Source organism: Mesoplodon bidens (genome assembly GCF_964165515.1).
Source record: "Mesoplodon bidens genome assembly, chromosome: 8".
Classification (NCBI taxonomy): Eukaryota; Metazoa; Chordata; class Mammalia; order Artiodactyla; family Ziphiidae; genus Mesoplodon; species Mesoplodon bidens.
Window position 1 is genome coordinate 85,066,846 of NC_138165.1, and position 12,390 is coordinate 85,079,235.

General features: G+C 46.6%; 2 protein-coding genes across 18 annotated transcripts in view; one reads left to right on the top strand and one right to left on the bottom strand.

Moving 5' to 3' along the window:
* The window catches only part of METTL21A (methyltransferase 21A, HSPA lysine), a 58,510-nt gene extending 57,870 nt beyond the window's left edge, over positions 1-640 (bottom strand). For 3 of the 8 annotated variants that reach the window (XR_014016519.1, XR_014016520.1, XM_081242683.1), the window contains exon 1: positions 429-567. The gene's annotated coding sequence lies outside the window, so the exon portion shown is untranslated. Of the gene's footprint in view, positions 1-50; positions 157-186; positions 277-428 lie in introns of those variants that run through there. The other 5 variants (XM_081242680.1, XM_081242678.1, XM_081242682.1 and 2 more) reach the window with 5 other exon arrangements.
* The window catches only part of LOC308621871 (uncharacterized protein), a 72,017-nt gene continuing 59,964 nt past the window's right edge, over positions 338-12,390 (top strand). For 7 of the 10 annotated variants that reach the window (XR_014016521.1, XR_014016522.1, XR_014016523.1 and 4 more), the window contains exons 1-2: positions 866-1,297; positions 1,507-1,636. Coding sequence is in view for 5 of the 10 variants with exons in the window: in XM_081242687.1 (XP_081098813.1) it covers positions 1,508-1,636 (129 nt within the window). In the remaining 5 variants the exon portion in view is untranslated. Of the gene's footprint in view, positions 421-756; positions 835-865; positions 1,298-1,506; positions 1,637-12,390 lie in introns of those variants that run through there. The other 3 variants (XM_081242689.1, XM_081242688.1, XM_081242690.1) reach the window with 3 other exon arrangements.

Here is a 12,390-nt window from a genome sequence, read left to right on the forward strand (position 1 = left end):
GTAAGAGTGAGCGAAGCGGAGGTGACAACCCGGGGCCGCGGAGAAAGTACCGCTTCCTAAACTGCCCGGGCCCGCGTGGACTGCGGCTGCAAGCCGCTGCGGTCTGCAGGGCATTTTTTCGTGTTTTGCTCTTCCCTCACTCCCTCTAAATCGGTGCGTTCAATTGCGACCACCACGGACTCGAACCTAAACTTAAACTGGGGGTTAACGATATGATTATCCTGCTTTACGACACCAGCTGGAGATACACGGTCGACGCAGTTCCACTTCCTGGAGACTGAAAGTGAAAGACACTCGTAGATTCCGAGCCGCTCGCGGGTAGCGAGACCCCGGGTCCGCGTGGGCTCGGGCACCCGCGGCTCGGAGGCCTCCCCAGAGTCGCCCAACCTGCCCCCGCCCGCCCCACTGAAGGGCCGACAGGTACGCACTTCCTTTCCGCGGGCCCCGGAGCTGCGGGAACAGGCGAGGTAGGGGCGGGACCTTGGAGAGGGGCCCCCCTCCAGAGGCGCTGGCCCGCCACACGCTAGGGTCCGCGGCTCCGCCTCGCCTCCACTTACGGCTCCGGAGGCGGCCCCCCGCCTGGTGCGCGCGACGCTTTCCCCGCCCCCAGGTCGACGGCGGAAACATCCGCCTTAAAGGGCCATAGAGCCGGTAGACCGGCGTGCGTGCGTGCGGGCGGGGGGCCCGCGCCGGGGCGCGTTTCCGGTTCCCAGCCTTCCCTGGACAAGTGCTCCCGAGCGCCGGCGGCGCGGAGTGGCGGGTGTTGGGCAGGGGCCCGGAGCGGGGATGCCGCGGCGGGGCGAAGGCGGTGCTCCCTCCGCATGGGTCCCCAAGGTATTTGGGCCCCCAAGTCAGTTTCTCGGGCTGCCGAGGGCAGAGCTGGCCGGGAGAGCTAGGTGCGGAGGCGCGGGGGGTGGGGGGTGCGCGGAGGCCGTGGATGCCATGACGACCTGGAACCCGGAAGCCACCCGCCTGGCGCTGGACAGGCGCTGGGTCCACTTGAATGTATGCTCGTTCTCGCGCGCGCGCCTTTTTTGTGTGTGTTTTTCAAGGTGTGTGCTTGTCACACCCATCCGTATTCGTGTCACTAAAGTGAAGTCCGAATTGGTGTAATCGCGCGCTTCGCGCCAATACAGTGGAAAACGTGACCAAGCCCTTCGCGGAGCCCGCACGTGGCTCCCGGGACTGGATTGTTACACGGGGCGGGGGCGCGCTGTCGGCCCCAGTCACGGACTCGGTCTCCCTCCTCCCGGGGCAGAAGGTGAGCGCACCTGCCCTCGGGACACCTGTTCTTGAGGTGAGAGCTGCTGAGAATGTGGCATCTGGCCGCAGGCCCCTGGGAAGCGTGCGGCTGGAGTGAACATCCAGGAATGTGACCGCGCTGGGGGACGGGGTGGGGGGCGCATCCTTCTCCCGGGAAGGTTTCTTTTTCTTCTCGGACCTTGACCCGCGACCCCGCCGGCCGCCGCTCTCTCATGGCGATCCTCATTTCTGCCTGCACGTTAGGATGAACTGGAGCGCTTTTCAACTCCGCAGAGCTGGACGCTGCCACCGGAAAGGCTCAGCTGGTGCGCTCTGGGGCCCGAGCATTCCTGTTTTTCAGAGCTTCCCGGGTGATTCCTGCCGCCAGCCACCGGTAAGAGGCTCAGGCCAGGCCTAGACCACCCCCTCTCCTCGCCTCTCACATCCCGCTGGGGGCGTTCCCCGCTCTCTGTCCAGGTCTTAGAAGGCTGGGACCTGGGGCTGCAAAGATGGCTTGAAGTGAACTTTGAAGGTCACCAGTGAAGGTCTTTTACATTTTTTTCTTTCTTTGCTTTGCCCAATTATTCATTTTTAACTTTTTAAAAATGTATTTCTGGGCTTCCCTGGTGGCGCAGTGGTTGAGAATCTGCCTGCCGATGCAGGGGACACGGGTTCGTGCCCCGGTCCGGGAAGATCCCACATGCCAAGGAGCGGCTGGGCCCGTGAGCCATGGCCGCTGAGCCTGCGCGTCCGGGGCCTGTGCTCCACAACCGGAGAGGCCACAGCAGTGAGAGGCCTGCGTACCGCAAAAAAAAAAATAAAATAAAAAATAAATAAAAATGTATTTCTGAGAGCAGTTTTAAGTTCACAGCAAAATTGGCAGAGATTTGTACAGATTTCCCAAACACTCCCTGCCCCATACACAGCCTCCCCACTTCTCAACATCTCCCACCAGAATGGTACATTTATTACAATTGATGAACCTACACTGACACATTATTAGAACCCAAAAGCCACAGCTTACACAGGGGGGTTCACTGTTGGTGTTGTACATCTTATGAGCTTGGACAAATGTAGAAGATATGTATCCACCATTATAGTATCATGCAGAGTAGTTGCACTTCCTGAAAATCCTCGGTCCTCTACACATCCGTCCTTCCTCCATAACCTTTGGCAACCACTGATTTTTTTTTTTTTTAACTTTCCATAGTTTTGCCTTTTCCAGAATGTCATGTAGTTAGAATGATACAGTATGTAGCCTTTTCAGATTGGCTTCCTTTGCTTAGTGTGCATTTAAGGTTCTTCCACGTCTTTTCATTGTTTGGTAGTCATTTCTTTTTAGTGCTGAATGACAAACATTCCACTGTATAGATGTAGTACAGTTTATCCATTTACCCACTAAAGGACATCTTGGTTGCTTCCAGGTTTTGGCAATTATGAATAAAGCTGCTGTAAACATTCCTGTACGGGCTTCTTTGTGGACATAAGTTTTCCGCTCCTTTGGGTAGATACCAAGGAGCATCATTGCTGAGTCATATGATAAGAGTGTGTTTAGTTTTATAAGAAACTGCCAAACTGTCTTCCAAAATGACTGTACGATTTTGCAGTCCCACCAGAACTGAGAGTTCCTGTTGCTTCACATCCTTACCAGCATTTGGTGTTGTCAGTGTTTTGGATTTTGGCTATTCTAATGGGCTTGTAGTGGTACCTCGCTGTTGTTTTAATCTGCAATTCCCTAATGACATATGATATAGAGCATCTTTTTTTTCCAGTTTTGTTGAGATGTAATTGATACATAACATTGTATTAGTTTATGGTATACAACATAATGACTTGATATATGTAAATACTGCAAAATGATTACCACAATAAGCTTAGTTAATATCCCTCACCTCACATAGTTACAATTTTTTTCCTTGTGATGAGAACTTTTAAGATCTACTCTCTTAGCAAATTTCAAATGTACAAAACAGTATTGTTAACTACAGTTACCATTCTGTACATTACATCCCCAGAACTTATAACTGGAAGTTTGTGCCTTTTGATCACCTACACCCATTTCCCCCACCTCCCATCCTCTGCTTCTGGCCACCACCAATCTGTTCTCTATTTCTATGACTCTTTTTTTTTTTTTTTCTTTTTTTTAGATTCCACATTTAAGTGAGTATTTGTATCATATAGTATTTGTGTGTCTGACTTATTTCACTTACCATAATACCCTCAAGGTCATCCATGTTGTCGAAAATGGCAGGATGTCCTTCTTTTTTATCGTTGAATAATATACCCTGTGGGGGGGTGTGTATACACACACACCACATTTTCTTCATTCATTCATCTGATGATGGAACTTAGGTTGCTCCCATGTCTTGGCTATTGTGAATAATGCTGCATTGAACATGAGAATGCTGATATCTCTTTAAGACAGTGATTTCATTTCCTTCGGATATATGTACCCAGAAGTGAGATTGCTGGATTATATGGTAATTCTGTTCTACTTTTTAATTTTTTGAGGAACCTCCGTACTGTTTTTCATAGTGGTTGTACCAATTTACATTGCTGCCAACAGTGCACAAGGCACTTTTCTCCACATTCTCACCAACGCTTGTTATCTCTTATCTTTTTGATAATAGCCATTCAGCAGGTGTGAGGTGATATTTCATTGTGGCCTTGATTTGCATTCCTGTGATGATTAGTGATGTTGAGCTCTTTTTCATGTACCTGTTGTTTGGACATTTTAAAATATGATTGTTTTCTTATTAAATTTTAAGAGTTCTTTGTATATTTTAGATAACAGTCATTTATTAGATGTGTCTTTTGCAAATATTTTCTCCCAGTTTGTGGCTTGCCTTCTTATTCTCTTGACAGTTTCTTTCACAGAGCAGAGGTGTTTAATTTTATTTCACTTCTTCTCATTTTTGTGTCTCATTAGGCTTCCAGCCCTGATTTATTTTATTTATTTTTTTGGCCGCACCACATGGCATGTGGGATCTTAGTTCCCCCACCAGGGATCAAAACCATGCGTCCTGCAGTGGAAGCGCAGAGTCTTAACCACTGGACTGCCAGGGAAGTCCCCAGAAATGTTTAATTTTAATGGAAGTTCAGCTTATCGATTATTTCTTTCATGGATCATGCCTTTGGTATTATACCTAAAACAGTATCACTTTACTCAAGGTCATCTAGGTTTTCTCCTGTGTTATCTTCTAGGAGTTTTATAGTTTTACATTTTAATTTTTCAGTCTGTGATCCATATCAAGTTAATTTTTGTGAAGGGTATAGGTCTGTGTCTAGATTTGTTTTTTGCATGTGAATGTCCAGTTGTTCCGGCACCATTTGTTGAAAAGACTACCTTTTTCTCCCTAGGATTGCCTTTGCCACTTTGTCAAAAATCTCTTGACTGTATTTATATGAGTCAATTCCTGGGCTCTCTATTCTGCTCCATCTGTCTGTTCTTTCACCAGTACCACACTGTCTTCATTACTACATCTTTACAGTAAGTCTGAAGTTAGATGGTATCAGTCCTCCAACTTTATTCTTCTCCTTCAATATTATGATTCATTTTTTCCTTTTTTATTTTTTATTTTTTTGGTCTTCTCTCCTCCTTTTTTCTCTCCTAGTATCTCCTTTCTTTCTTACCTCCTCTACTTCTCTGTGTTGCTTCTCCCTCTCAACTTTCCTTTTTTTAAACCTCCCGTCTCCTTATTTTCTCTTTTCCTCTTTGTCCCTTTCCTTTGGGGAGCCATCACTGGGCACAAGAAAAAGGATGTGCTTTGGAGCCAGAGGAACTATGAAAATTTAAATTCTGCCTCTGACAGTTTAATTGGTATGACCTTGAGTAATTACAATTGACCCTTGAACAGCATGGGTTTGTACCATGCTGGTCCACTTATAGTCAGATTTTTTTCAATAGTAAATACTTCAGTGCTACGTGACCTGCAGTTTGTTGAACCTGAGAATACAGGGGAACTGCGGATAGGAAGGGCTGGCTATAAGTTATATGCAGATTTTTGATTGCACAGAGGGTCAGCACCCCTAACCCTCTTGTTGCTTAAGGGTTACCTGTACTATAAACATCCCAAGATCCCAGGTTCCTCATCCATAAAGCCTGTCACAGATTGTGCCCCTCCCCCATTCCTTCTCCCTGCTCTCCATGGTTTCTGCTGAAATCATACATAGGACTTTACGAAACAAAACCAAACCTCCCAACCTCTCCAGCACTCCACTACACTGACATAGGACATCTGCCTCATTATATTTACTTACAGTTTATCTAGAAAGTTGTCATTTGCTTTTCCTTGTTAGAATTAGACAAGAGTGTCCTTTAGCCCAGCCAGTGTTCTGATTGGTAGCATTTGGCTCAAGAGCACCAGAAAGAATGTTTAGGAACATATGCAACTCATGTAGACACTTAATGTCTACTTGTTCCGTAAACATTAAGTGCAGCTCTATTTTTTTTTAATTTATGTATTTTATTTATTTATTTTTGGCTGCATTGGGTCTTTGTTGCTGGGTACGGGCTTTCTCTAGTTGTGGCGAGCGGGGGCTACTCTTCGTTGAGATACGCAGGCTTCTCATTGCGGTGGCTTCTCTTGTCGCAGAGCACAGGCTCTAGGCACGTGGGCTTCAGTAGTTGTGGCTCACGGGCTCTAGAGTGCAGGCTCAGTAGTTGTGGCGCATGGGCCCAGTTGCTCCGCGGCATGTGGTATCTTCCCGGACCAGGGCTCGAACCCGTGTCCCCTGCATTGGCAGGCAGGTTCTTAACCACTGTGCCACCAGGGAAGCCCTCTATTTTTTTTAATGCAGCTCTATTTTTATCAGAATAGACCAAAACAGCCAGTGGTTCCCTGTGAATACTTGCAAATTTTTAATCCTCGAAAACAAATTGGGCATGTGGTAGACTGCATTATTTTTAGTACCCAGTCCGCCTTCTACAGACCTGTCCTAGTTGACCCTTCCCAAAGGAGGGATGTCTACCCACCCTGTTGAAGTCAGGCTTGGCCACATGACTTGCTTTGGCCAATAGAAAGTGGGTGGAAATGACATTTGCCACCTATGAGCCACAGCAGGATTGCGCCTTTTCCCTTTGCAGGCCCCAGATGGGGATGCTCCCTAACCCCATCCCCAGGTGGAGCAGAACCACAAACGACCTGTAAAATATGTGAGCCACGAATGAGAAATAAACCTTTGTTGAGCTAACCATTGAGACTGGGGTTTGTTATGTAGTATAACTCAGCAGAAGCTGTCAGAACACAGGTGTGAAAGGGACGGAAATTTCAAAACAGGTAGGAGCTTTTAGTGTGGGTGGCTTAGTTTCAGTAAAGTCATCCTTTTTTGGAGCTCCGCCTAGCTCATAATGACACCTTAATTGCCCCACACCTGTCCCCCTCCCCCTTGCCAGCATCACCTGAAACTACTGACCGCCTTTATCCAACTGTGATTCTAAGGCTTGAAGACTGTTTTCCTACTTAGGACAGTCTTTTGGGAGACGTGCAAAAGGTAGACTCACTTTGCATTATCTGTAAATCCCCAACGTGGCTCAATCATAACATAACAATCTGTAAATCTGTGTGCTTTTTCTTTATAGCAGTCGGGACTGGGCTTCATTCCCTGGTCCTCTCCTGCACCCAGACAACTGAAACGGACTGTGCTTGGGCATCCCCTCCAGCTCCACAGTTCCCCCAGGTACCTGCAGGCTTTTGGACCCTTCTTACCCACTCACCCCTTGCGGGGAGCAGAATTTAGGGTGGGGTAGAATAGCTATGCCTAGGGTCTTTTAGTTGATAGCTTTTTATTTTTATCCCTGTGACTACAACTGCCTTTCCCCAATCATATGACACCTCGCTAGAGAATAGTGGTAGAAGGGAGCTTATTCTTTTATCCCTCCTGTTTTCTGGAACTAGTCCATGTACAAGGTCACAGTAAATGCAGCCACCTTGGTACAGTGTGATCCTGCCCTGGGCCAAGGTGGATACCCAACTTGGGCTGGACAGATAATTCCCTCTGCAGAGCGAGAGTTCAGGGTGGCTATTGGACATCTCTTGTTATTATCTCTATTAGCTCGATATCCATTTCCCATTTTGTTGGTATCAGTCCCCTTTTGCTAATGGTCAAGAGCCCAGCTTCTGGGGCCCAAGAGTCCGGGTCAAATCCCAGCCCTGTGTCTTAGCTGCAACTAGCTGTGAGACCTTGGCTAAGACACGTTCACCTGCACCTCAATTTCCCCAGCTATAAAAAGGGGATAATGTGCTGATTAAATTAGTAAACAAAGACGGTAAGCTGAGGTTAAAATGAGTTATCTAAAGCACTTAAAACTGTGCCCAGCAAACAGTGAACTTCCTGTAGCATTTGCTTTTACTGTTCTGTGTCTGGGGTGGGACTGACTTCAGCTGTGGCGCTAGGACCAGGCATATGTCCCAGGTCTGGCCAATGAACATTTCCTTCCATCTGGACATGAGTGGGTCAGAAGTGGGCATGTGACCAATGCTGGGCTTACCCGCAGCCCATCCTGAGATTTGCTGGGACTCTCGGAGAACCAGAGTTCCTGTTAGTCATCTGGTCCCAAGAGGGCTGAGCCAGCAGAGACTGGAGCCAGCACAGGTACCAGTGGAGGGAGAGGTGCCTCCTGTGGTGCCGTGTGACCACCTGGATCCAGTGGGCCAGGAATTGTTTGTTATTTGAGCCACTAAATTCCCTAATTACCTTAAGCCAGTTTGAACTGCTTTTTTCTTTTTTGTCCCTTGAAGAAGAGAAACAATCCTGATACTTTCAGTCTGGGCTGGTTCCTTGAACAAAAGAGAGTAAAGTCGTGCCCGTGCAGGGCCATCCTCAGTGTGCTGTGTGTGGAGAAGCTAGGCTTCCTGATGGTTCTCCTGTCCTGGGCATGACAGGAGAACCATCGTGTCTGGTTCCTGGCTGCACTTGGGCTCCCAGGGCCTATAGGATGCCGGTGTAACCTGAAAATAAATTTCCCTTTTCACTTTAGCTGGTATATTTTCTGTTGTGTGTTTTTAGGAAGTAATGTAAACAGAATATAAACGTTCTATAAGGTCCTCATATATAATAACTTGCTGTTGTATTTGCCAAACAATTGTGATCCTAATATTTAAATGAACTTGTGTTTGAAAGACAAAAATGTCCTCTCTACACTCACAGTCAGCAGGTGACTTGAGTCCACACACACCTTGATAAGTGTTAGTGAAAGAGAAGCGTGATCTCTGGCTGCACCTTTCTTGTCCATCCTACGATGAAAGGGTGTCCCCTCCCCACCTGGCCCTAAGAAATCTGTCCCCTCTCCAGTTCTGGGGAGGCTTGCTCCCCAACTTGTTCCAGCAACAGCCTATCCTTTTTGCCTTCAAACAAGTCCAAGAGCCCCCTGTTATCTAAAAATTCAAGATTATAAGAGCGATGCAGGCTTGTCCTTGCCCTTGGCTGCTCTCTGCGCCCAACCGACATGTTCTGTTCTCTCTGAGCGACTCTGGCCAGCACCAGATTCTTGCCTCTCTCTTGGACACCGGACTTCTCTGGGCATTGGACTTAAAGAGGCCTTTCTGTCTGGGCCATCAGGGTACCAGTCTCTGGTCTCGCCCCTTTCCCACCACCTCCACTCAGCCACCAGGCTCCCCCAGGCTGCTGCAGCTTCTCAGAAAGCTGGACTTTCTTTCTTCCTATGCTCTTGCCTACTTAGCAGCTTTACTGCAACTTTGGGTTCAGTTTATTCGAAAGTACCACTTCTGCACAAGCCCAGTGTTCTGCTCAGCAGCACGGCAGGGCAGGGGAAGAGCGGGGTGCTGGGGTTGCAGGATGTGGACTCGAGTCCCAGTTCCACTAGTCCCCAGTCACGGGACCTTGGGCAAGTCACTGCCATGCCTTGAGCTTTGGTTTCCTCATTTGTAAATGGGGTTGATGACAATACCCACCTCACAGGGTTGCCATGGGCACCAAAGGAGGGGATGTATGGAAGAGCTCACTGAACACTGCAGTGGATATTATTGAGTATCCTTAGAGCGAAGAATTAAGAAAACGGGCTTAGAGTCAAAGGTCTGGATTTAACTCCTGACTGTGTCCTTTCTAGCTGCATGACCTTGACCAATGAATGAGCATTTCTGTGCCTCATTTTCCTCATCTGCAAAATGAGCATCTTACCATGACCCTGCCCACTTAATATGAGGAGGAAGGTGGTTACCCCATGCTCAGGGCTTAGACCAGTACTTTGCACACAGGAAGCACTTACTAACTTTGCTATTACCTATTTCCTCACTGTTGTCCCCTCCCAGAGAGGGGAAGGAACACTGCTTGCTGGCCTGGCCCTGGGGGGCACTGAGGCTGAGGAAGTCTGGAGGAAGGAGGTTTCCAGAACATGCCAGGCCAGGAACACCCGTCTCCTCCAGTGGTTGTGGTGATTTCTTCAAGGGGCTTTTAGCTCTAGGTAAATAAATATAGTAACATTCAGCAATGATGAAAACAAAGTATCTACAAAGGAAGAAGCAGAACCCACTGTCTACTGGTGTCAATTGGAATGAATCAACTGGGTCAAACTGGAACCAAAGCAACTGGCATGAGGGACTTCCCTGGTGGTCCAGTGGTAAAGAATCCACCTTCCAGTGCAGGGGATGCAGGTTCAATTCGATCCCTGATGCCTGGTCGGGGAGCTAAGATCCCACATGCTGCGGGGCAACTAAGCCTGTGCGCAGCAAGTACTGAGCTCACGTGCTCTGAAACCCGCGTGCCACAACTACAGAGAAGCCTGTGTGCTACAACGAAAGATCCCATGTGCCACAACTAAGACCAGACGTAGCCAAATAAATAAATTAAATTAATTAATTAATCACAGGAACTTCCCTGGTGGTGCAGTGGTTAAGACTCTGTGCTCCCAACGTAGGGGACCCAGGTTCTCTCCCTGGTCAGGGAACTAGATCCCACGTGCATGCCGCAACTAAGAGTTTGAATGCCACAACTAAGGACCCTGCCTGCTGCAACCAAGACCTGGTGCAACCAAATAAATAAGTAAATAAATATTTTAAAATTTAATTAATCATAAATTTTAAAAAGCAACTGGAATGAACTGAAAATGAAGGCAAAAGAATAAAGACAACGGAAAGGGAATCCAAGATGTGCTGATGAGATAGGTGTCGAGCAAATTTATAGGCACCATTTTTCCAACAGCATTTGCTCACTGTGTCTCTGTGTCACACTTCGGTAATTCTTGTAATATTTCATACTTTATCATACTTGTTATAGTGATCTGTGATATTTGATGTTATTATTATAATATTATTATAATATTATTATTATTATATTATTATTATTATAATAGTTTTGGGGCACCACGAACCTCAACCATATAAGACAGCAAACTTAATCCATAAGTATTGTGTGTGTTCTGACTGCTTCACTGACCAGCCATTCCCCCATCTCTCTCCCTCTCCTGGGGCCTCCCTATTCCCTGAGAAATAACAATATTGAAATTAGGCCAATTAATAAACCCTACAGTGGCCTCTAAGTTTTCAAGTTAAAGGAAGAGTTGCCGTCTCTCACTTTAAATCAAAAGCTAGAAACAAGCTTAGTGAGGAAGGCATGTCAAAAGCTGAGAGAGGCCAAGAAGCTAGGCCTCTTGCACCAGTTAGCCAAGTTGTGCAGGCAAAGGAAAAGTTCTTGAAGGAAGTGAAAAGTGCTATTCCAGTGAGCACCTGGGTGGTAAGAAAACGAAACAGCCTTATTGCTGGTGTAGAGAAAGTTTGAATGGTGTGGATAGAGGATCAAAGCAGCCACAACATTCCTTAAACCAAAGCCTAATCCAGAGCATGGCCCTAACTCTCTTCAATTGTATAAAGGCTGAGAGAGGTGAGGGAGCTGCAGAGGTTGTTCGTGAGGTTTAAGGAAAGAAGCTGTCTCCATAACATAAAAGTGCAAGGTGAAGCAGCAAGTGCTGATGTAGAAGCTGCAGCAAGTTATCCAGGAGATCTAGCTAAGATAATTAACGAAGGTGGCTACACTAAACCACAGATTTTTTGTGTGTATGGAACAGCCTTATATTGGAAGAAGATGACACCTAGAAGTTTCATATCAAGAGAGAAGTCAATATCTGGCTTCAAAGGACAGGCTGACACTCTTGTTAGGGGCTACTGCAGCTGATGACTTGAAGTTGAAGCCAATGCTCATTTACCATTTCGAAAATCCTAGGGTCCGTAAGAATGATGCTAAATCTACTCTGCCTGTGCTCTATAAATGGAACAACAAAGCCTGGATGACAGCACATCTGTTTACAACGTGGTTTACTAAATATTTTAAGCCCACTGTTGAGGCCTACTGCTCAGAAAAAAAAGATTCCTTTCAAATTATTATTGCTCATTGACAAAGTACCTGGTCACCCAAGAGCTCTGATGGGGATGTACAATGAGATTAATGATGTTTTCATGACTGCTAACATAGCAGCCATTCTGCAGCCCATGGATCAAGGAGTAATTTCAACTTTCAGGTCTTATTTAAGAAATACATTTCATAAGGCTATAGCTGCCAGAGATAGTGATTCCTCTGATGGATCTTGGCAAAGTCAATTGAAAACCTTTTGGAAAGGCTTCACCATTCTAGAGGCCATGAAGGACATTAGTGATTCATAGGCAGAGGCCAAGATAGCAACATTAGCAGGAGTTTGGAAGAAGTTGATTCCAACCCTCCTGGTTGACTTTGAGGGGTTCAAGACTTCAGTGGAGGAAGTAACCACAGATATGGTGGAAATAGCAAGAGAACTAGAATTAGAAGTGCAGCCTGAGGATGATACTGAATTGCTGCAATCTCATGATAAAACTTTAACGGCTGAGGAGTTGCTTCTGATGGATGAGCAAAGAAAGTGATTTCTTGAAGTGGAGTCAACTCCTGCCTGGTGAAGATGCTGTGAAGATTGTTGAAATGACAACAAAAGATTTAGAATATTACATGAACTCAGTTGATAAAGCAGTGGTAGGGTTTGGGAGGATTGACTCAAATGTTGAAGTTCTACTATGGGTAAAATGCCATCAAACAGCACTGCGTGCTACAGAGAAATCATTCATGAAAGGAAGAGTCAATCGATGTGGCAAACATCCCTGTTGTCTTATTTTAAGAAACTGCCACAGCCAGCCCAGCCTTCAGCAACCATCACCCTGATGAGTCAGC